This window comes from Mastigoproctus giganteus, chromosome 4 (assembly GCF_048544385.1).
Source record: "Mastigoproctus giganteus isolate SK-2022 chromosome 4, ASM4854438v1, whole genome shotgun sequence".
Classification (NCBI taxonomy): Eukaryota; Metazoa; Arthropoda; class Arachnida; order Uropygi; family Thelyphonidae; genus Mastigoproctus; species Mastigoproctus giganteus.
The window spans coordinates 120,241,218-120,266,681 of NC_143578.1; the positions used below are offsets into that span (position 1 = coordinate 120,241,218).

General features: G+C 37.7%; 1 protein-coding gene across 1 annotated transcript in view; it reads left to right on the top strand.

Moving 5' to 3' along the window:
- Positions 1-25,464, top strand: part of Kdsr (3-ketodihydrosphingosine reductase) — a 213,577-nt gene that overhangs the window by 76,225 nt on the left and 111,888 nt on the right. The window contains exon 3 of the mRNA XM_090371754.1: positions 11,628-11,687. Within this exon, the coding sequence (XP_090227880.1) occupies positions 11,628-11,687 (60 nt within the window). The remainder of the gene's footprint in view (positions 1-11,627; positions 11,688-25,464) is intronic.

Below are 25,464 nucleotides of genomic sequence, written 5' to 3' on the forward strand. Positions count from 1 at the left end.
GAAATCCAAAGGTCAGCTGGATAGTTACCTACGGTAATTACCTCTAGGAGAGAAATGCATAGGTCGTCTATTTTGTTTTATTTTATTAATTATTATTTATTTTTTTTTAAATTTTCTTTCTATTATTATTTATTTTATTACTTTTTATTTATTTATATACAGTCAGTCCTCGCTCGTATAACATGTTTACACTATACGAATTCGAGCATACATGATTTATAAATATAGGAACGATATTGTATATAACACGAACCGAATTCGCTTATTCACGATTCGCCTTTGTGCTTACAATAAATGGCAGTCGAGCGTGGAATCACCCCAACTGAACGCAACACACGATAGGAATGAAGAGAAGATTCTGAAAATGTATTTGTTTTTTATATGAGTGAAGGGGAAACACATTTCACCATAATAACATAAAAACCCACACAATTCCAGCTATTGGTATTATCACAAATGCATTTAGATTGAGTTTTCTACCAGCTTGTAACAGACTCCACTAGCAGAAATGCAACTGGAAATTGTTTTTATTGTTTTATGGTAGTAAACCCCAGAAATGTGCTTTGGTAAAATGTGAGCTAATGAGGTGTTCATAGTGTCTCTGCCTTTACAGTGTTGTTTATTCAGTTGCTACACGCATGCAGCTTTGTTTATGTGTATCAAGTGTGCCTTCTCATTTTGTAATTGTGCTTTATTCCCTAAAAATGAATAAAATACTTAAAAGGTGTGGAAAGGAAGCGTCCTGGTGAAGACACACACTACAGATTCAGAGAGAGAGAGAAAAGCAATATCAATAAACAGAGGTGGACTGGATCAAAAATTCTTACCCGGGAAAATTCGTAGTGGCCTCATACTATGGTTTATGGCCAAAATCACACCGGCCTCCGACCCACCGGGATTTCCCCGTAAGGCTTATGGCCAGTCCGCCTCTGTCGATAGAGAAAAAATATGAAATTGTGAAACGCTTTGAGCGAAATGAAAGACCATGTGATATTGCATGTGCTAAAGGCCTAAATGAGGCAATGCCGAGAATTAGAAAGAATGCAGAGAAAATAAACACAACTTTCATAGCAGGAATAACTCAAAGTGTAATTAAAATCCATTAGATTAAGATACAAAGAATTGGAAGAGATGGAACGGCTATCATCTGTTTGGATAGAAAATCAAACTAAAAACAAGTTTGCTTATGATAGAAGCAAAAGCATTGGCAATATTTTATTACGTAATAGTTGCAATAAAATGGTTACATGTTTTATTACGATTATTTGTGTTTGGTAATGTTTTGGTTACAAATGTGTGTTCAATCTTGGGTGGTTGGCACCTAACCCTATTTTTCCCATAGGGCCTGCTTTTTATATTGTACGATTTTGCATTGCACGAGGGTTTCTAGGAACACAGCTATCATGCTATACAAGGACTGACTGTATTTATTTTTTGGCTGGAGCAGCATAAGCCATAGGCTTCCTTGCACCATATGGCCATTGCTAATACTAACACTAACTCATTTGGTAGGCACACTCCGCTCTAACAGAAAAGAAGATCCGGCAGCTGTAGTATGTGGAAAATTGAAAAAGGCAGAAGCAATCTCCAAACAGAATGAAGACGGAACTATGGTTCTAAAGTGGAAAAATAAAAGGGATATTTTAATATTGAGCACAAAGTATGACAGTTCCATGGAAAATTTGATGCACGGAGTAAAAGAAGTTTCAAAACCTGCTGTTGGTGTAAAGGATTATAACAAGGGAATTGGGTTTATTGATTTATCTGAAATGGTATAAAAGATTTGTTATTCCATTTGATTACTGCTATGACCGTAGTGAATGCACTACATCTGTACAATATAATAAGAAAAAAGAAACCATATAACAAGTTTCAAATTAAAAGTTGTAAAACATCTACACGCCGAGAAACAATACCAGAGCCTATAAGATCTACATCAAAAACAAGACAAATGTTTTAATTAAATATTTATATCGGGATACCCATAGATTCAAAAGAAAACAAATTTTTCATTCAGTTGAATGAAAAATTTGTTTTCTTTTTTTTATAAAATATATGTTTACGAATGAGATCCCTTTATTAATTTAATTGTGTAAGACAGTGTTAAAATCTTAATAAATTGTTTATCACAAATCAAATTTATTGATTTTTACATGATCATGAAAACATCCTTCATAAAGAAGGAAACGTAACAAAAGTGCCTGATCCAAACCAACTAATGTCACGCCAAGGGACCAAACATTTGTTGGTATACATAAAATACATATAACTCATGTGTATCTTTGACCATGTGGTGCTGAAGACAAAAACCCATGTGACCCACTGGTGGTGCAGAGTGCTGAATGTGTTAAACACTTCGATCAGGTTTCCTCTCAGGTTCCCAATTTTCAAGTACTGCAATTTGCAAAAATGAAATCTTTTATGGTAAGAGTACCCTTTTGTGTCCTTGACTAAGTTGTTTGCTTTTCTCTGTACCCAGAGAAAATGTAGGGGATGTAAAACTGAATATCCTTTTGCTGCATGTTTTAAAACTGATTTTTTTTTTTTTTTTTTTTTAACCTTCTTTCTTCAGTCAAATCTTCTCACATTTATGTTTACATTATGATGTCATTCATAATTTTTATGCATGCAAACCAGTATTAGACATAAGTAAACTTTAAAAATAATTTGCTGTACTGAATTTTTCACTGGAACTATTTTGCCCAGATGTGCTTTACAAAGTATGATTAATCCTTTCATGAGTGAGATTTCTTGAATGTGTGTAGGCTCCTGTAATGAGTTTTGATAGGAGTGTGCTCTGTGGGGTGAGTTTCTTCATGAATTTTGAAAATTTGTAAAAATGAAACCTTTGTGCATATATGTTTTTAAATATTTCATAAAAATTCAGGGCTGAAGCCTCAGACTGAGGGAAATTTTACTGACATCCCTGAAACAGCCATCTGGGTGGTGGTATCCACTGAGAATAAGTAACAATAACCTCCTCTATTGGGAAAGCATTACTTATTTAAAGTATAACTGAATATGTAACTCACTGTGAAGGCATTCACAATATGAGATGTAATGAAATGGTGCCGCAACAATAACTTTGGCTGATTTACTGCATGTAGACATGGTACACTTGCACTAACTTATGTGTCTGAAATCTTCCCACAGTCTGAGGCTTTAGTTCTGAATTTTTATTGGGTATTAAACTATTAAACACCCTTGGCATCTCTTATATTGTGAAATTATTTCACAACTGGGTTGTCAGCTGTTATATCATCAGGGTACCCACCCACCCACCCACCCACTGATGAAGGGCCAGATTACCCTGATATGGTTGTTTACTTAGTAGTATCCACTGAGAATAAGTAACAGTAGCCTTCTCTATCGGGGAAGGAAGCATTACTTATTCAAAGTGCAACCGAATGGTCAACTGATGAAGGCATTCACAATATCACAGAATGAGATGTAATGAAATGATGCCACTAATAATTTTGGTTAATTTACTGCTTATCGACATGATACATTTGCAATAACTTATATGTCTGTACCCTTTTCTCTGAAAGCAGTTCACAATTGGAATGAATGATCCAAGATCTAAACCTGAAAAGCATAGAAATTGGCCTAAACATTAACTACGACAAAAAAATAATGACCAACTATGTAGCCTTACCCATCAACATCGGATTCAAAACACTAAACTACGAAGAGCAGTTCAAATATCTAGGCCAAATCTTTCAAGACATCCAAGTCCTTAAAATGGAAGTGGGCAGGACATCTCACCAGAAAACGAGTACTTGTGGGACAAGCTCACAACTGTTTGGTTACCAAGAGAAGGAAAAAGAAATAGAGGAAGACAGAAAACCAGGTGGATAGATAAGTTAACATCTCTCCACCTGGTTTTCCTTGTGAGCCCCACTTGAAGAAGCCTGGCATTGAACCGAGATGAATGGAGAAAGTCAGGGGAGACCTTTGCCCAGCAGTGGGATTCCATAGGCTAACACAACAACAACATATGTCTGTGTAAATTTTTAAATATTACGTTCTTCTTATTCTGACTTGTAATAAAATATTTGTAATATTAAAGTAGAATTATTATAAACAAAAACCTCATCTTTATTATTTCAGTTTTTATTTATTTATTTTTGTAATGTGAAACATCCTTGAGGACACCTACACCAGGTAAATCTGATTGGTCATGGAATTGATGTTAACCTTGGCTTCCACCAGAGGTGCTTCCCATGCTACCACCACTATTCTGTGCCGAGCACTTGTTAGTAGCGTGATTAGAGTACGTGACACATTTTTCATGACCAGTACGATATCTTGAGTTCTAGTGAACCGATTTACAAAATTCAAATGACATTTGTTTTAAATTCATCACACTGCATCAGAAAAATACAATAAAACAAAAAAAAAAAAAACCGTGTGTGTACCTTGTACGCACAAAAGATGTTTTGATTTAACATTAGCATTAGCCAAGGCACATGATGCAAGAAAGCAAGCTCATATAGCATCAGCCAAAAAAAAAAAAAAAAAACCTTTATTTCACCCATCCACTCGCTCCAAATGTTTGTCAAGTTCTGCCCTGAATCTATTTAAGCTATCAACTTCTACAATGATAGATGGAAGTTTGTTCCAGCAATCAGCCACCTGCTGGCTAAAGGCAAACTTCCACACATCTATCCTACAACCGTCTTTCCTCAATTTGAATTTATGCCCTCTCAGGCGATTATTCTGAGCAAGAGGAAGAATCCCATCAGCATTGAGCATGCTCAAACCATTCAAGGCTTTGTATGCCTCAATCAGATCACCTCGCAGGTGCCTAGTCTCCAGACACTAATTTGCAAAACTTAAGCCTTTCTTCATAAGAGCGACCCTTTGTTCCATTCACTAATCTTGTTGCCCTTCTCTGTACTCGTTCCAACAGCTCTACATCTTTCTTAAAATGAGGCCTCCAGACCTGTTTACAGTACTCAAGGTGTGGCCTGACCATTGCCTTATACAAGGGGATAATCACCTACTTATCCCTGCTTGAAAAATTCCTGTATATCATTGACAAGACCATGAGCTAATCGTGCAGACCGTCTGCATTGCTCAGAAAACTTCATATCTGCCTGCACAATTACCCCCAGGTCCTTTTTATTCTCTACCACTGTCAGTCTAGTACCACACAGTTGATACTTTACTCTGGGGTTACTGCTTCCCATATGTAGTACTTTACATTTGTCAATGTTAAACTTCATTTGCCACCTCTCAGGCCATCTGCTCAACTTTTCTAGATCCTGTTGCAGCAGCGTACTGTCATTAGTGTCATTAACAACCCTGCCAACCTTCGTATCGTCTGCAAACTTGGACATTAAGCCTGATATACCATCATCAATATCATTTATAAATACGGAAAACAACAATTGGACCCAACACTGAACCTTAAGGGACTCCACTAATAACATTAGTCCACAAAGAGCAGTGTCCATTGATTACCACTCTGTCTTCTCCCACTCAACCATCCCTTTATCCATAGCAACATTTTGCCTCCAGTGCCACTGCTCCAATTTGTGCAGCAGTCTTCCATGTGCAACAGTATCAAAGGCCTTTCTAAGATCCAAATATATGATATCAAAGTTATTCTTTGTATCCAGTTCCTTTGTCACTAAATCATAGTATCCAATCAAATTGGTCAGACAAGACTTCCCCTTAACAAACCCATGCTGTGTTCTAGCTATAACTGAAGTCTTGTCTAGATGATCCTGCAGTGCTTCTTTAACCAGTGCCTCCATTAATTTTCCTGGAACAGAAGTTAAACTAACAGGTTTGTAATTACCGGTGTCTCCCTTTGATTTTTTTCTTTGTGGATTGGGGTCACATTTGCACATCTCCAGTCCATGGGTACCTCCCGTGAGTCCAGCGAAACTCTCATAATTATGGCTAATGGTTTGCTTACTTCCGTTGTCACCTCCTTTAAGTGGATAGATTCCATCCACCCCAGGTGCGTTTCTTATGTTTATCTTCAACAATTTCTCCTCCACTTTACTCTCAGTTATTACATGATTATCTAGCTTACTGCCAGAGTTTTATACACATCTGGCATTCCCCCTCCCCAAATAATTAGTCATGTGTGAATGTAGATGCAAAATATTTATTTAGGCCATCAGCTACCTGAGCAGGATCATCAACAGTTGAGCCATCGATATCAAGTGGACTAATCTGATTCATCCCCTTCCTTCTAGAGTTTACATAAGTAAAGAACTCTTTGCTGTTTTTCTTTGCATCTTTTGCCAAAGATTTCTCGTAATCTGCCTTCACCTGCCTAACCTCCTTTATGACTCGGTTACAGACCAGCTTATATCTATCATAAGCTTCTGTGTCACCTGTTATTTTATATGCTGTCACATGTCTAATTAGTTCATCTGACATCCATTTAGCCCTAAATCTAGAACAATATTTCTTAGTTGGTATGAAAAGCCTTGTAGCTTTCAAGATTAATTCTTTGAATGCTTCCCATTTTGAATTTGCTGTTGATAACATCTTCAGTTGGTCCCAATGTATAGAATTTAAATACTGTCTCAGATCACCATAGTCACCTTTACTAAAGCAAAAACCCTTATGTTTACCTTTGATGGTAGTTACCTCTTTTAGTAAATCCCACTTCAGCACATTGTGATTACTGCTATCTAGTGGTTGCTTTATCTGCAGATTCTTAATGCATGAAGAATCGCTACTGATTATCCGATCAAGAGTATTACTCCCTCTAGTTGCCTCCCGAACATGCTGCTGTAGAAAACAATCATGCAATAAATCCACAAATGCCTTGCTAGTGTGTGAGTGACCACCCCACAAATTCCAGTCAATCTCTGGGAAATTAAAATCCCCCATTATAGGACCCTCTGATTTACTGACCCACTCTATTTCTCTGTACAATTGCTCATTATACTCATCAGATTCATTAGGCCTATAACACACACCTACTCTCATTTTTCCTTTCCCAGTGCTTATGTCACACGAAACAGACTCAACATTGCATTGTTCACCAACGTCAACTGGATGCACTTGCTTAGATTTTGTGTTTTTTAACTAACACCCTAACCCCTCCTCTCTCTTCCTGTCCTGTCTATCCGTTCTGTACACATTTTACTCTCCAAATTCCAATTCTGCACTCTTATATCTGTGTGACACCACGTCTCTGATATTCCAACAATATCTGCCTTTGATGCCTTGACTAGCACTTCAAGCTCATCTAATTTATTAACTCTACTCCTAACATTGGTGTACGTGCAAGTATACATGCACCTGTTTCTACTCTTAGTTACCCTAACACAGCCCATGTATTTACTTGTTCTACTATGACTCCCAGCAGTCCTGGAAATCCCATTTGCCTTGCTTTACAGGCTGCTGCTCAATTGCATTTCAATAGCAGCAGTGCAAGAATCACTTTAACCTCTGCCACGGCCACTGTTAATCTATTAGTCTGTGTATCCCCCCAAGCTAGCAATTTTCCGATCCACCTAACTCTGCCTAAATAGCATCAGCTATCGAGCCAGAGTTTTTTTATATGAAAACATCCTTGGCTTGAAAGAGGTTAGCGAAATTCAAGCCAATAGCCTAATTACCCATTTGATTGTGCTGAAACATTGAAACATCCTTGGCTTGGAATAGGTTAGCAAAGGGGTTAGCTATTTGTTGAATAGTATGCTTCCAACAATACAAGTATTTGTCATATGACTACAAGTATTTGTCATATGACAGTCACACATTGATACTTTGTTTATACAAAGTATCAACAATACAAATATTTGTCAACAATTTTTTTTTTTTCCTGACATATTTGTTACATTCCATTTTTAGGTCTCACTATAGAAGTTTTCACATCAATAATTGTGGAAAAGGTGTTCAGTGATGCCAAAATCAAGTGCAGAGCATTCTCAAGAGTATCGAGCAAGAATGAAAGTAACAAGGCCTAAGAAAATGAAGATGAAGGTAACAGTTAGTTTGTGAGAACGAAAAAGGCTATCGAGATTGCTTAAAAGACAAACAGAAAATCAAGCATTGGATTAACAGTGCCTTCAACCAGAAATGCCACTGCTACATCTAACAATGATATACGCAAAGTGTGTATTAATTATGTACAATGGAACATTTCTCCAATTACAGAGCAGATGAGTGTATATGATCAAGCTTCTTTTCCTTACACCAACTAATATTTACATAAGAATGCGCATCAAGAGTTTGAAAGGAGATTTATGAAAAATGATTTCTGTTTTGTATGCTACATTTGCGATAGTCTATGGTTCAAAAATCAGCACAAAGAAACCAGCTGCTAAAGATACGCGCACACCATTGATGATATGTGCTGCATTTCCCGATGTTGACGTTGATGGGATCATTGTGGGTAATGACTGTAGAGAATCACTTAGGGACAACACTATTCCTGTGCTGTCTAAGTCGAATGGTCTTGTCTATCCAGAAATTCCATTGCATTTACCGAAGTTGGATTTAGTGACAGAGAGGCTCATTTCTCCTCGCTTACCATTCATGCAGATAAGGTGCCTGAGATCCACGTTTGGACAATACGGCATTCTGGACCAAGTGATCAGTGTGCCTGTTTTAGTCAACACGATGGTCCATCACTTGCCAAGGGAAATTGACAAAAATCATTATAAAAACGTGCATATAAAATGCAGGAGAATTCACAACTAACTATTTGATTGCATTAGTAAGAAGGCGAGTGGTTAAAGCGTGGCTTCAGTATTTGGGCAACATGCCTCTCTTTTGATTGTATCAAATCACGATAGATCAGTCATTCTTTGATTTGACAGTCACATGGAAATTAATTTGGCTTAAGATGACATAAGCGAAGCAGTTCTGATCGAGGAAAGTCTCATTGTCCGAAGCAAATTGTTGTGGGGCGACAATAAATATCTTAGAATCACCCAAGGAGAAACTAACATACCACAGAGCTTACTGTTTGACGAGCATGCAGAGGAACCGTCTTTTCCTAGCATTTATCTTGGACAATTCAAAATTCAGAGAGAAGTTACGTGTGACTTCTTTTATGATGGCAACGAGTGAGCTCAGACGATCGCACTGACACAGTATTACTCGATATCATCTCCTTTGAAGATAATGGGATTGAGAGTGGCAGACTCTTTGATGGTGGCTTCCAAATACATAGGTAAAGATACTAAAGTGATTTGTGAGCCAGTTCAATCCAATGACTACATTAACAGTTGCATCCAAAACAATTTGGCCTTTTTAAGGACAGTTCCAGGCTCTACCTTCTACTCAACATAAGCATGATCTTTTTGCTAGAAATGTGAAGGATGTTTCACATTGAACCATCTACCGCACGTGCTCGGCACATGCACCATTTTTTTTTTTTTTTTTTGAAAGAATAATACCCTCTACATTTATTTATGTATATCTTAGTTCAGTTTTATCAACTTCTGGATCTAAATTCCAGAAAATATTGATTCTTTTAAGCCAAAATCTGACTAGTGCTGAGAAGTGTAATGTTCATGTTTGATTTTCAAAGTTATTATTTTTGTGCTACTATCTGTTAAAACCACGTCTGCTCTTAGTATGAAACACAGATCAGAGATTGCAGCACATATCAAAAAAATTAAGGCAATCTGTATGTAGAAAGACTTTCAAAAGTATGATGTACATATGTACTCTTCCCCCCCCCCCCAGAGCCCATACTTGAAATCCATAGATCGTGAAAGGCTTAATAAGAGAATTTATTTTTAATGCCACTAAACACTGACTCAAGACTGCATATATAACTTTATTTACAATAAAATAAAATATACTATAAAAATATATAAAAGTATATTTAAAAACTGCAATTAAAATAAAGTAAAAGAAAAATGTATGTTACAATAATAAAATCACTTAAAACCATTATACAAGAGCTTTCGGCAGCTGCCTTCATTACCTGAAATAGTTACGGATTCTTCTTCTGTAGGTACCTTATGAAAGCATAATGTTCAAATCTGTCCATTATTTGAAGATAGAAAACACACTGTACTCTCAAGCAAAATGTAATAAAGTTATGAATCTATATTTTTGGATTTGTTTATACAAAGTATCAAATAACCAAACATGATTACCTTCAAAATTTTATTATTGTTATTTCTGTGGGACTGCAAGCTTTTCAGTATACCCTTTTAAACTTATTAGTTTAGAGAAATTTATGCACTGTTTCATGAAATGTACATGAAATCACATAAAAAGTATGCAACAATCAAATTTTGCACTCCTTGAAATAGGCTTAAATGGTATTTTTTAAAATTTATTTCTTCTGGTGAAAGAGAACGTATTTGATATGTTTTTTTACAGGACTGTGCAACATTCTGATGAGATACCATTTTGTTGATTTTTTTTTCAGCAGTGGAGAGCTGTTGGACAGATAGAGATGGGGGGGGGGGAGAGAGAGAGAGGGAGAGAGAGAGAGAGAGAGAGAGAGAGAGAGAGAGAGAGAGAGAGAGAGAGAGAGAGAGGTGGGCCTGCTACATGTGAAAGTTTCCAGCCTTCTCAGCGTGTCCAGTAGAACCATGTGGAGCAGGGGTGGCCAACTTTTTTCGTCAGCGGGCCGAATGAAATTTTCATATCATGATGCGGGCCGAATGAAATTTTCGCATCATGATGCGGGCCGGAATAGATTGAACGATTTAATAAAAAAAAATCAGAACCTAAAAAATGTTATATTACTTGAATTACCAAATTATTAATGTATTTTTAAAAAAAATATCTGAATGTCCAATTATCATTGAAAATGCGGCATTCGGCATCAATTTTTCTTCTTTTTTTTTAATTGGCTCATTTTATGGGCTATAAATTATATTAAATTAAAAATTGTAATAATTAGAAAAGGCATAAAACATAAAATATCTCGCACCAATATTATTTTTTTCAATAAGAAGTCAAACCCAAAGGAACTTCGTTCGATCGATGCTACAATAATAATTAGGAAATAACTCTTTGACGCTGCGTAGAATCACTTGGTTACTGTTGTACTGGCCGCGATTCCCGATTGAACCAAATTAAGCCGAACGTTTACGGCGAGTGTAGTCAGGTATGGATTTTCTATATTTATGCATTTACCGAGGGGGCCGGATTCAACATCGTTGCGGGCCGGCTGTTGCCCACCCCTGATGTGGAGGCTGTGAAGTATTTCAGAGAGAGAGAGAGAGAGAGAGAGAGAGAGAGAGAGAGAGAGAGAGAGAGAGAGATGTAACTTCAGGATTGATGATAGTAGCAACATTGAAAGATAGCCTATATCTGGCCTTAACAACCAGATGTAACATAAAAATGTCTGCACTAGTAAACTAATATGGCTATGTTGAATGTTGTATAGGATGAGAAAAGTCATAAGATTTTTTTTTTTTCATTTTTAAAGTCTAATGAACTATAGTTTTATCACTTGAATAAAGTGTCTTTTAATTATATTATAATTTCATTTACATGTAGATTAACTGTTATTCTTCACTATTGTTATCTATTTAAACATCACTCTGCCTGTTAATGATAAATTGCTATTGTTAATTCCTTGAACATCATATTATTGTTATAATTCTAATATAATTTCATTATTCATTTTTTTTTTTTTTTTTTTTAATTTTAAAAATGTCCTGTTTTTACAATAGGTTAAACTTGAAGAAGTCCAGAAAAAAGTTCAGAACAGTATTTCAAATCAAGTAAAACAGGTATTGTTTGCATTACAAGTTTTAGAGTATAATGCATTGCAGTTATTACAAAGTTACAGCAGAATAGAAGAGTAAAACACTTAAACCTATGTTAGAATGTCTGTTTATTTTTAGTTGGAAATTATATGCAGATGGGAGTCAGACATTTCATGGTATATTCTTATCACTTAACCTTGATTGTTGTTGCTACTTCACTTTACATAATTCGGGAAGGCCAAAGGCTTGACTTTCAGTCAGTTCATAAGTCAAACTTTTGGCCTTCCTGATCTTCCTGAAGAAGCAATGACAGCAATCACCGATGAAGTGGTAAAAGTATACAATGAAACATCTGATTTCCATCAGTATGGTATTTCCAGTTGGAAATAACATACAGATGGAAAAAAGTTTTACATTACCTATGCACCATACCATTCAGTCACTATCCACAGCACAATATTTCATTGATAGTAGATGAAAGTCTGACAGTAAGAAAAGTCTGACAGATATGCAACAAAAGATCCTAAATAGAGCAGAGGCCAGAGTGCTTATAAGTAGAAAAGTAATATAAAATGCTGGATAATTGAAAAGTTAAGAAGCATATTAAATCTAAGGCAGTGCACCCAGTTGATTTCAGTGAACAGTGCAATGTTGAGTCATGTTGGCGTGATATAAGCACTGGGAAAACAAATTTGCAAGTAGGAGTGTGTTATAGACCTGATGATTGTGATGAGTATACCAAACAGCTATATAAGAGAAATAGAGTGGGCCATTAACTTTCCAGATGTTGACTGGAATTTGTGAATTGGTCATTCACACCACTAGCAAAACTTTTGTAGATTTATTGCATGGCTGTTTTCTACAGCAGCATGTCAGAGAGACAACAAGGGGAAGCAATACCCTTGATCTGGTTATCAGCAGTGATTCTACATGCAAGAATCTGCAAGTAAAGGACCCACTGGGTGGCAGTGATCACAGTGTACTAATGGGGAATTAAATTAAAGACATAACTACTGTAAAGGAAAAGGCTTTTTCTGTTTTAAGTGTGACTATAGTGGTCTCAGACAGTTTTAAATTCTATGCAGTGGGATAAACGGATGATGTTACCAACAGCAAATTCTAAATGGGAAGATTTCTGGGAAGTAATCATAGACTATTAGGCTTTTCATACTAATGAAGAAATGCGTTCATCTGACATTCATTTAGGTCAAGGCTTAGACCTAAATGGATGTCAGATGAACTATTGAGATAAGTGGCATAGAAGAAAAATGCATGGGATGCATACTAAGAATATAGAAACTTATGGTACATATAAATTAGTCTGTAAACAAGTCACAAGAGAAGTTAGCAAGCTAAGGCACAATGTGAGAAATCTGGCAATGAATGCAAAGAACATCATCAGAAGGAAGGGCTTGAATCACATTGTACCACTTGATTTCACTGGGTTAACTAATGATCACCTTGCTCAGGTTGCTGAGAAATTGAATAGGTATTTTATATCTACATTCACACATGAGCTTTAAGGAAGGGGATGATAGAAGTTTATCAAATTCTAATGGGGAATTAAATGATTTTGTGATAACTGAAAGGAAAGTGGAAGAGAAATCGTTGAAGCTAAACATAAAAAAGGCACCTAGGGTAGGTGGAATTTATCCAGTTATATAAAGGAAGACAGCAAAGGAGGTAAGCAACTTAGCCATAATTATGAGTGCATCCTTGGATTCATTGAAGGTCTGTACACACTGGCGATGTACAGATTTATCCCCATTTCACAAAGAGTATCAAAGGGTGACATGAGTAATTATAGACCTGTTAGCTTAATGTCTGTTCCAGAGAAAATATAGAGTTAAAGAAGTAACCCCATGGGCTCACATCTGGTAATAATAGTAATAATAATAATGCAAAACTATCTAAACAGGAATGTGATTATACTGCAATAACAGCATGGATTTGTTAAGGGGCAGTCTTGTCTAATCAATCTGATTAGATATTAGGATGCAGTAACTGAGGGACTGGATTCAAAATATAATTTTGATATCATATACTGATTTCAGGAAGATTTTTGATACTATTGCACATAAATGACTGCTGAAAAAACTGGAGCAATGGCATTAAGGGCTGGTTACTGCTATGGATAAAGGGATGGTTAATTGGAAGAAGACTGAGTGGTTATGATTGAGCACTGCTCTTCATGGATTAATGCAGGGATGAGCAATCTCTGGCCTGTTGGCCAACTTCGACCTGTGAACGTACATAATCTGGCATGCAGTCATTTTCAAAATATATATAATAAAAGTCCTGCCTTTTATTATATATATTTGAATTAATGGAATTTCTGACCTAAATTTAGAAATACTCTGCACATTGTAATTTTTTTTTTTATCTTGAATTTTGTGTTTCGTTTTTGTTATTCTTCTTTTGATGTACAGCGTGGTGATTGCCAATCACCACACTGTACTTCTCTCTTGGGCGAGATGAAAAAGATCCTCAGCTAATCTGTCAGTCCAATTGCAGATGTTTTTCAGCCAAGAAAGATTCCTCCTTCCCATTTTCCTCTTTATTATTACTTGAAGCAATTTATATTTCTCATTTCTAAGGATGTGTCCCAGATAGATGGTTTCTTTCTCTTCACTAAGCTCAACAATTCATGTTTTCTTCCTCCTCTTTTCAATACTTCAATGTTGGTGATTTTGTCTAATCAAGATATTTTTAGCATGCATCTGTAGATCCACATTTCAAAGGCCTCTATTTTGTTCATGCTTGATGTTTTCAGCATCCAAGTTTCAACTCCATATAATGGTATGGACCACACAGCATCTAACGAATTTCAGTCTGATTGACAAATCTAGAGCTTTGTGACACGGCATTGTTCTGTATTTTGTAAAGGCATTTCTTGCAACCCCTGTTCTTGCTTTTATTTCTGCTTCCGGATCTAGATCAGCATTTAGCCAACTAGCAAGGTACAGTCAGTCCTTGTATAGCACGATAGTTGTGTTCCTAGAAACCCTCGTGCAATGCAAAATCGTGCAATATAAACAACAGGCCCTATGGGAAAAATAGGGTTAGGTGCCGACCACCCAAGATTGAACATGCATTTGTAACCAAAACATTACCAAACACAATAAATTGTCTTAATAAAATTTTATTACGACTATTACATAATAAAATATTGCTAATGCTTTTACTTCTATCGTAAGCAAAAACTTGTTTTTTGTTTGATTTTTCTATCCAAAACAGATGACAGCCGTTCCATCTCTTCCAATTCTTTGGGTCTTAATCTAATAGATTTTAATTACACTTTGAGTTGTTCCTGCTTTTATTTTCTCTGTATTGTTTGAAATTCTCGGCGTTGCCTCATTTAGGGTCAGTAGCACGTGCAATATCACATGGTCTTTCATATTTTTTCTCTATCGACAGAGGCGGACTAGCCATATGCCTTAGCAGGGGAAACCCCGGTGGGCCGGAGGCCGGTGTGATTTTGGCCATAAACCATAGTATGAGGCCACTATAAATTTTCCTGGGTAAGAATTTTTGACCCAGTCTGCCTCTGTTAATCGATATTGCTTTCCTTTTTCTCTCTGAATCTGCAATATCTTCACCACGACGCTTCCTTTTCGCACCTTTTAAGTACAGTATTTTACTCATTTTTGGGGAATAAAGCACAATTACAAAACGAGGAGGCACGCTTGATACACATAAACAAAGGAATGCCTGTAGCAACTGAATAAACAATAGCATAAAGGCAGAGATACACTATTAACACCTCACATTTTACTAAAGTATATTTCTAGGGGTTACTACCATAAAACAATAAAAACAACTTCCAGTTGAGTTTCTGCTAGCGGAATCTGTTATAAACTGGTAGTAAACTCGATCTAATTGCATTTGCGATTATACTGATAGCTGGAATTGTCGGTTTTTACGGGCCCCAAGTGCCAAGCGATTCTGTGATCAAGTGACTTTTTGCTCTGAATTAGTGCTCTTTCTTGAAGTAGAAATCGTTTCCTTATTTAAAGCATTTATTAACACATTTAAATAATCCATAGTAAAGAAAGCAACTTTACTAGATTAAGAAGGAAAGCAACCTTCTCTCTCTCTCCCTTTTATTTTCTGTTATATCTTAATTACTAACCTCCTAGTGCTTGGTCACAGGGCGGCACTGCTCCTGCCTCCATGTGGCGGGTCCGGTAACCTGGAAGGGAAAAGCTCTCCCTTTCAGGGCGAAATGGAGCGAACTGACTCCAATACCCAGGAATCCACTGGGTCAACGGACCCGAATAGAACTGATCCAAGATATGAGAAATCTAGTTCTTTCGGAGACACCTCTAAGGCAATCAGAAAAGGCGATAGAAATGACTCTGTCTCCACAAAGAGATTAAAAACTGACTCTCAAGTTTTAATTTCTCCAACATATATTATTGTACACTCAAATACTGAGAAAGCGGTAGGACAACTGTCACCCTTTCTCATACAAAAGACTCTTGAGAGTTATGTCGGCCCACCAAAACAAGTTAAAAGACTAAAATCAGGTGACATTTTGGTAGAAACGGCCAATGCTAAACACTCAGAAAAATTATTACAAATGACAACCTTTGCAGGAATACCAGTAATAGTATCCCCGCACAATACATTAAATACTTCAAAAGGTGTCATTACGGAATGGGACCTTCTAAATGTGCCCGAAGAGGAAATTCAAATGGAACTTCAGGAACAAGGAATCATCAGTGTTAAAAGAATTACAATTAAAAAAGAAGGGATAATCACCCCCACCAGGAATCTGATACTCACTTTCAACAAGCCTAAATCACCCAGATCAGTAAAAGCTGGATATCTACACTGCAATATAAGACCATACATCCCGAATCCTCTCCGTTGTTTCAACTGTCAGAAGTTTGGTCACTCACAGACAGTGTGTAGAGGAAAATTAACATGTGGAAACTGTGGTTCGCAAGAACATGCCACTTCTACGTGCACAGCTGGAAACCATAAATGTGTAAATTGTAAAGGAGATCATACTGCATATTCAAGGAGTGTGAAATTTGGAAGAAGGAAAAAATGATACAAAAATACAAAGCAGAAAATGGAGTTTCATACCAGGAAGCTAAAAAGGTAATTACAATAAATATAGCAAACAAACCTTCTTATGCGCAGATTACCACAATCAAAAATGCTCCGGAAATTAAACTACCCAATTCAAAATGTTGTGGCACACAAACGGATGTTACAATCCCCCCAGGAGAATCCATCTCAGAATGGGTTCGTGAGTTTTACAAACCATCTCCATCACAAAAACAAGAAAAGATTATCAATACTCCTTTATCTTTCCCACCAGATAATTCAGAAAATGTAAGAAGAAAAGCAAACAAAGAAAAGATAGGTAGTACAGGAAAAAAGATTGCAGAACAAATGGACACGGATGCAAGAAACCAAGGAGAGGAACCAGTTCTCGAAATCTTTACTGAAGAAGAAATGGATACGGGTAGACCCTATTTTTCAAAAAAAGACAAAACCAAGGTAGACAAAAATAAATCAGCCCCAAGGAAGCAATCCGAGGGAACATCTAACCCCAAATGACAGATACGATTATCCAATGGAACTGTCGAGGTTTTCGCTCAAACACTAATGATGTTATAGATCTCATCACCCAGTACCACCCACTAAGTATCTGCCTACAAGAAACCTATTTAAAACCACAGGACAATAGTATAATCAAAAATTTTATCACATATAGAAAGGATCGCATAACGAATGGAACAGCGAGAGGAGGAGTTGCAATACTAGTTAACAGACATGTCCCTTCCCAAACAATACCATTGAACACATCATTAGAAGCAGTTGCAGCCCGTCTAGCAATAGGCTTCAATATTACCATAGCCTCAATATATCTACCCCCTAATCAAGAATTCCGATTTAAGGATTTCGAAGAGCTGATCACTCAACTACCACCTCCATTCTGCATCTTAGGTGACCTAAATGGACATCACCCACTATGGGGCGATCACAAAATAGACCAGAAGGGTAAGCAAATAGAAAAATTAATTTTCGAGAACAACCTAATGATTTCAAATGACGGCACACACACATATTTCCACCTTCCATCAAAAAGCAGTTCTGCAATAGACTTATCAATCTGTTCCCCAACACTGTTCCCTATGACTAAATGGAGCGTGCACGAGACTCCATTGAGCAGCGACCACTACCCCATTATTTTGAAAATCATGGAAAAAACACCATTCCAAGCCAATAGGCACCCCAGATGGAAAATATATGATGCAGATTGGGAAACATTCAGGATACTATCCAAGCTAGACTGCAACATTATTAAAAGAGAATCAGTACACACATCAGTAGCCTATGTTACTGATAGTATGCTTCAAGCTGCGGAAAAGATAATACCTAAAACATCTTCTAACATCAGAATATATCCAAAACTATGGTGGAACAAAGAGTGCTGGGAAGCTAAAAAAAGAGAGAAATAGAGCCTGGAACCTTTTTCGCAAAAATCCAACAACAGACAATCTGATACAATTCAAGAGAGCCAGAGCCAAGGTCAGGAAAGCGCAAAAAATAAGCAAAAAAGCTGCTTGGATGAAATTTGCATCCACTATAACTATTTCCACACCAGCTACGCTTATCTGGAAAAAGATCAGAAGGATGACAAACAATTCTCAATTAAACCACTCTCCATTGCTAAATTGGAAGGGACAGTTGGTTACAAACACCTTAGATATAGTCAACGTGCTTGCTGAAAATTTTTCGAATACATCTGCTAATTGTGCATACCCACAGCTTTCAAAACGTACAAGAAAGAGGCCGAAAAAATAAAATTAAACTTTTCTACCAATCAGTGTGAACAATACAACTTGCCACTCACGGCAGCAGAACCAAAACTCTGCTACAGGTGAAACACAGCGCAGTCGGTCCTGATGAAATCCATTATGCAATGATACAACAATTAGATGAACAGTCCCAATTAGCCCTGTTAGATCTATACAACAAAATATACCTTAAATTCTTTCCCAAACAAATGTCACCACGCAATAATACTAGCTTTCCCAAAACAGGGAAAAGATCTCTCAGACCCACAGAACTACCGTCCCATAGCTTTGACTAGCTGCTTAGGCAAGATCTTAGAGAAAATGGTCAACAATAGACTAACATGGTATCTAGAAAATAATGAGCTTCTCAACCCAGAACAATTTGGCTTTAGAAAAAATCGCTGTACCTTAGATGTACTTATACAACTGGAAAATCAAGTAAGAAATGCTTTTCTCAGGAAACACCAAGTCATGGTTAATTTTGATATCCAAAAGGCATATGACACCACGTGGCGATATGGTATACTTAAAAGGTTACACATCAACTTGGCCTTAGAGAACATCTACACCTCTACATATACAATTTCCTTAAGAATCGGACCTTCCAAGTTTGAATGAACAATACACTTTCCAATATATTTTATCAAGAAGAAGGGGTCCCTCAAGGATCTGTACTTAGTGCCACACTTTTTGCAGTCCACTTCAGCACAATAATAGAACAAATCCCAAACAATATCTTTACAACAGTTTATGCGATGATTTCAGCATTTCTTATCAAGCGCAGCATATGAGGACAATAGAACGGCAATTACAAGTAGCCATTAACAGAGTCATAAAATGGACAGAAAGAAATGGATATAGAATATCGGTACAAAAGACTGCATGTATACATTTCTGCAGAAAAAGGAATCTCCATCCTGACCCAGAACTCAGGCTGAAAGAACAGATCATCCCAGTTAAAAATAGTGTCCATTTCTTAGGATTAGTTTTTGACAAAAAAACTGACTTTCCTGGAGCATATCAGTCACATAAGAGTTCACTGTTTGAAGAAAACGAACATCTACATTTGAAAAGAGATGTTCATTTTCTTCAAACTTTGTAAAAAGTTTGGGTGGAACAGGACCAGGGTATGTCTGCCAGGAGCAGAGGTTGATGACGTTGTAGAGCGGATATCATCTTTTAAAGGCACAAAAGGTGATATAGTTGTACACATTTGCACTAATGATATCAAGAGTAGGAGACCGGCAGAATTACTTAACAAGTACAGGTCACCATTGAAAAAAAGCTGTGAATTAGGGTTGAATTTGAAAGTGTCTGCAATTCTGCCCAGACACGATAGGAGGGAGTATATGACGAGAGCCTTGTAGATCAATTCGCCCTTGGAAAGATTGTGTAAGGTTCAAGGGGTAGAATTTTTTTCAGCCTGGGTACTTGTTAGCAGGAGAGACTGCTTCTACAGGGATGGGATACACTTAAATAGAAAGAGTGCAAGAATATTTACTGATGCTATCGAGGCAGTGTTAGGTGGGTCGGAAAACTGCTAGCTTGGGGGGGGGATACAAAGACTAATAGATTAACAGTAGCCACTGGCAGAGGTGAAAATAATTCTTGCACTGCTTCTATTGGAATGAGCAGAAGCCTGAAAAACAAAATGCAGGATAGTTCAAAGACTGCTGGGAGTCATTGCAGTACAAGTAAACACATGGGTTGTGTTAGGGTAGCTAAGAATAGAAACAGGTGCATGTATACTTGCATGTACACCATTGCTAGGAGTTTGGTAAATAAATTTGATGAATTTGAGGTATAGCTCACAGCATCAAAGGTGGATATTGTTGGGATATCAGAGATGTGGTGTCACACAGATATAAGGAATGCAGAACTGGAATTTGGGTAGTACAACGTCTACAGAAAGGATAGACAGGATAGGAAGGGAGGAGGGGTTATGCTATTAGTTAAGAAAAACATAAAATCCAAGGAAGTGAAGCCAATCGACATCGCTGGACAGTGCAGTGTCGAGTTAGTTTGGTGTGACATGAGCATTCGGAGATCAAAATTGAGAGTAGGAGTGTGCTATAGGCCTAATGACTCTGATGAGTATAATTTCCCTGTACAGGGAAATAGAGTGGACCAGTACATCAGAGAGTCTTATAATGGGGGATTTTAATTTCCCAGATATTGACTGAAATTTGTGGGTTGGTCACTCACACACTAGCAAGGCTTTTGTGGATTTTTTGGATGATTGTTTTTTACATCAGCATGTTCGGAAGGCAACTAGAGGGAGTAATACTCTTCATTTGATTATCACTATTGATTCTTCATGCATTAAGAATCTGCAGATAAAGGAACCACTAGGTGGCAGTGATCACAGTGTGCTGAAGTGGGATTTACTCAAAGAGGTAACTACCATCAGGGGTAAAGGGAAGGGTTTCTGCTTTCGTAAAGGTGACTATGATGGTCTGAGAAAGTATTTAAATTCTATACAGTGGGACCAACTGAAGATGTTACCAACAGCAAATTCAAAATGGGAAGCATTCAAAGAACTTATCTTGGAAGCTACTAGGCTTTACATAGCAACTAAGAAATATTGTTCAAGGTTTAGGCCTAAATGGATGTCAGATGAACTAATGAGACATATGACAGAGAAGAAAAATGCATGGGATACATATAAATTAACACGTGACACAGAAGCCTATGATAGATAAAAGTTGATCTGTAACCAAGTTACAAATGAGGTTAGGCAGGCAAAGGCAGATTACGAGAAATCTTTGGCAAGGGATGCAAAGAAAAACAGCAAAGAGTTCTTTACTTATGTAAACTCTAGAAGCAAGGGGATGAATCAGATTGGTCCACTTGATATCGATGGGTCAACTGTTGATGATCCTGCTCAGGTAGCTAACAAACTAAATGAATATTTTGCATCGACATTCACACATGAGGAGTTATTCAGAGATGGGAATGCCAGATGTGTATTCAACTCTGACAGTAAGCTAGAGAATCTTGTAATAACTGAGAGTAAAGTGGAGGAGAAATTGTTAAAGATAAATACAAGAAAGGCACCTGGAGTGGATGGGATCTATCCAGTTATATTAAAGGAGGCAGCAAAGGAAGTAAGCAAACCCTTAGACATAATTATGAGAGCTTCCTTGGACTCAGGGGAGGTACCCATAGACTGGAGATGTGCAAATGTGACAGCAATTCACAAAGTAGGATCAAAGGGCGACACAAGTAATTATAGACCTGTGAGTTTAACTTCTGTTCCAGAGAAATTAATGGAGGCACTGGTTAAAGAAGCACTGCAGGATCATCTAGACAAGACTTCAGTTATAGCTCGGACACAGAATGGTTTTGTTAAGGGGAAGTCTTGCCTGACCAATTTGATTGGATACTATGATGCAGTCACAAAAGAACTGGATGCAGGGAATAACTTTGATATTATATACTTGGATCTTAGAAAGGCTTTTGATACTGTTGCACATGGAAGACTGCTGCAAAAATTGGAGCATTGTGGCACTGGAGACAAATTACTGCTATGGATAAAGGGGTGGTTGAGGGAGAGAAGACAGAGAGTGCTAATCAATAGACACTGCTCATCGTGGACTAATGTTATTAGTGGAGTCTCTCAGGGTTCAGTGTTCGGTCCATTATTGTTTTCTGTATTTATAAATGATACTGATGATGGTATATCAAGCTTAATGTCCAAGTTTGCAGACGATACAAAGGTTGGCAGGGTTGTCAAGGACATTACTGACACTATGCTGCTGCAACAGGATCTGGAAAGATTGAGCAGATGGGCTGAGATGTGGCAAATGAAGTTTAACATTGACAAATGAAAATTACTACATATGGGGAAACAGCAACCCCAGAGCAATGTATCAACTCTGTAGTACTACACTGACAGTGGTAGAGAATGAAAAGGACCTGGGGGTAATTGTGCAGGCAGATATGAAGTTCTCTGAGCAGTGCAGACGGACTGCACTGCTCGGTGGTACTCATCGAGAATAAGTAACAATAGTCTTCTCTATTAGTGAAGCGTTACATATTCGAGGTAGTGCAATATCATGGCAACTCGTTGTGAAGGCAGAGCACAATATGAGAAACAGAGCAAATGATGCCTACAACAACTACTTTGTAGTTTCTTAAGAGTTGTCTATGGTGTATCTATACACTGATATTATATAGATAATAAACTCTTAACTCTTAACGTATTATGCCTTGTGCATTTAGTTATTTTTAAATTAATTTCCATGGAACAGAAGTTAAACTAACAGTTCTATAATTACTTGTCACCCTTTGATTCTCCTTTGTTAATTGGGGGCACATCTACACATCTCTAGTCCATGGGTACTTCCCCTGAGCCCAAGGAAGCTCTCATAATTGTGGCTAAAGATTTGCTTACTTCCCTTGCTGCCTCCTTTAATATAATTAGATAGATCCCATCCACCCCGGGTTCCTTTATTATGTTTATCTTCAACAATTTCTCCTCCACTTTCATCTCAGTTATTACAAAATCATGTAGCTCACTGCTAGAGTTTAATTCACCTCTGGCATACCCCTCCCTGAATAAGGCGCCTCCGTAGCCAGGTGGGCAGGAGCAGCAGTGCGTAGCACATGCTACTTGATTAGACCGCAGTTCGAGCCAGTGATCACCAAATATAGAGGATGCAGAAAGGTCAGGGAACCACCGCATATCTTCGGAGCAATATGGCCTTAGTTGCTAATGCTCCTAAAAACCAAAATAACAACATAAGAACATCCCTGAATAACTCCTCTTGTGTGAATGTAGATGCAAAATACTCATTTAATTTGTTAGCCACCTGAGCAGGATCATCAACAGTTGAACCATCAGTATCCAGTGGATCAATCTGATTCATCCCTTTTCTTCTAGAGTTTACATAGGTAAAGAACTCTTTGCTGTTTTTCTTTGCATCCTTTGCCAAAGATTTCTCATAATTTTTACCTGCCTAATCTCCTTTGTGACTTGGTTATAGACCAGCTTATATCCATCATAGGCTTCCATGTCACCCATTAATTTATATGTATCCCACGCATTTTTCTTCTCTGCCACATGTCTCATTAGTTCATCTGACATCCGTTTAGACCTAAACCTTGAACAATATTTCTTAGTTGGTATGTAAAGCCTAGTAGCTTCCAAGATTAATTCTTTGAATTTCTCCCATTTTGAATTTCTGTTGGTAACATCATATGGACCCACCGTTTAGAATTTAAATACTGTCTCAGACCACCGTAGTCGCCTTTATCTGCAGATTTTTAATGCATGAAGAATCACTACTGATAATCAGATCAAGAGTATTATTCTCTCTAATTGCCTCCCGAACATGCTGATGTAGAAAACAGTCATCCAATAAATCCACAAAAGCTTTGCTAGTGTGTGAGTGACCAACCCACAAATTCCAGTCAGTATCTGGGAAATTAAAATCCCCCATTATAAGACTCTCTCATTTACTGGCCCACTTTATTTCCCTGCACAGTTTCTTATTATACTCATCAGAGTCATTAGGCCCCATAACACACTCCTACTCTCCATTTTGATCTCCCAATGCTTATGTCACACCAAAGTGACTCGACACTGCACTGCCCAGCGATGTTGACTGGCTTCACTTCCTTGGATTTTGTGTTTCTTAACTAATAGCATAACCCCTCCTCCCTTCCTATCCTGTCTATCCTTTCTGTAGACGTTGTACTCCCCAAATTCCAGTTCTGCATTCCTTATATCTGTGTGACACCACGTCTCTGATATTCTAATATTATATTTATCTTTGATGTTTTGAGCAATACCTCAAATTCATCAAATTTATTACCAAACTCCTAGCGTTGATGTATATGCAAGTATACATGCACCTGTTCCTATTCTTAGCTACCCTAACACAACCCATGTGTTTACTTGTAGTACCGCAATGACTCCCAGCAGTTTCTGAAGTACCCTGCATATTGTTTTCCAGGCTGCTGCTCATTCCCATAGAAGCAGTACAAGAGTCACTTTCCCATCTGCCAGTGGTTACTGTTAATCTATTAGTCCTTGTATTCCCCCCCCCCCACCAAGCTAGCAGTTTCCAACCCACCCAATACTGCTTTGATAGCATCATCAAATATTCTTGCACCCTCTCTATTTAAGTGTATCCCATCCCTGTAGAAGCAGTCTCTCCTGTTAACAATTATAGACTAGGCTGAAAAAAATTCTACCCCTTGAGCCTTGCAAAATCTTTCCAGGGCCGAATTTATCTACAAGACTCGCATCATATACTCCCTCCTGTTGTGTCTGCACAGAATTGCAGACACTTCAAATTCAACCGTAATTCACGGCTTTTTTTCAACAGTGACCCGTACTTGTTTGTTATTTGGTTTTTAGAAGCATTAGCAATTAAGGCCATATTGTTCTGGGGATATGTGGTGGTCATTCCTTGACCTTTCCACATCTTCCGTATTTGGTGGTGACGGGCTGGAACCCCGGTCTAATCAAGAAGTGTGTGCTACGCACTGGTGCTCATGCCCACCTGGCTATAGAGGTGCCCCCGTACTTGTTAAGTAATTCTGCTGGTCTCTTACTCTTAATATCATTAGTCCCAACGTGTACAACAATATCACCTTTTGCCCTTAAAAGATGATATCTGCTCTGCAATGTCATCAACCTTTGCCCCTGGGAGACATACCATGTTCTCCGTTTCCCCGACATTAGAGTCACCAACAACTACTAGTTACTATGGGATCAGCACATTCTGACTTGGGGATTGCCACTGTGTTATATGATGATCAAGTGCAAGCTCTGGCGTTGATATGGGCAGCTGAGAGCTTGATGGGCCTCCTCACTTTAGATCCTTCGAGGGCATCCACCATGTCCTTCAAGCTCTCATATGGGCCCATAACGCTGAATTGTCGCCTGATTTCTTCACACTCCTGACGTTGTGCACGTGCACACACACACACACACACACACAAAGATTTCTCTTGGCAATATCATGTCTGTA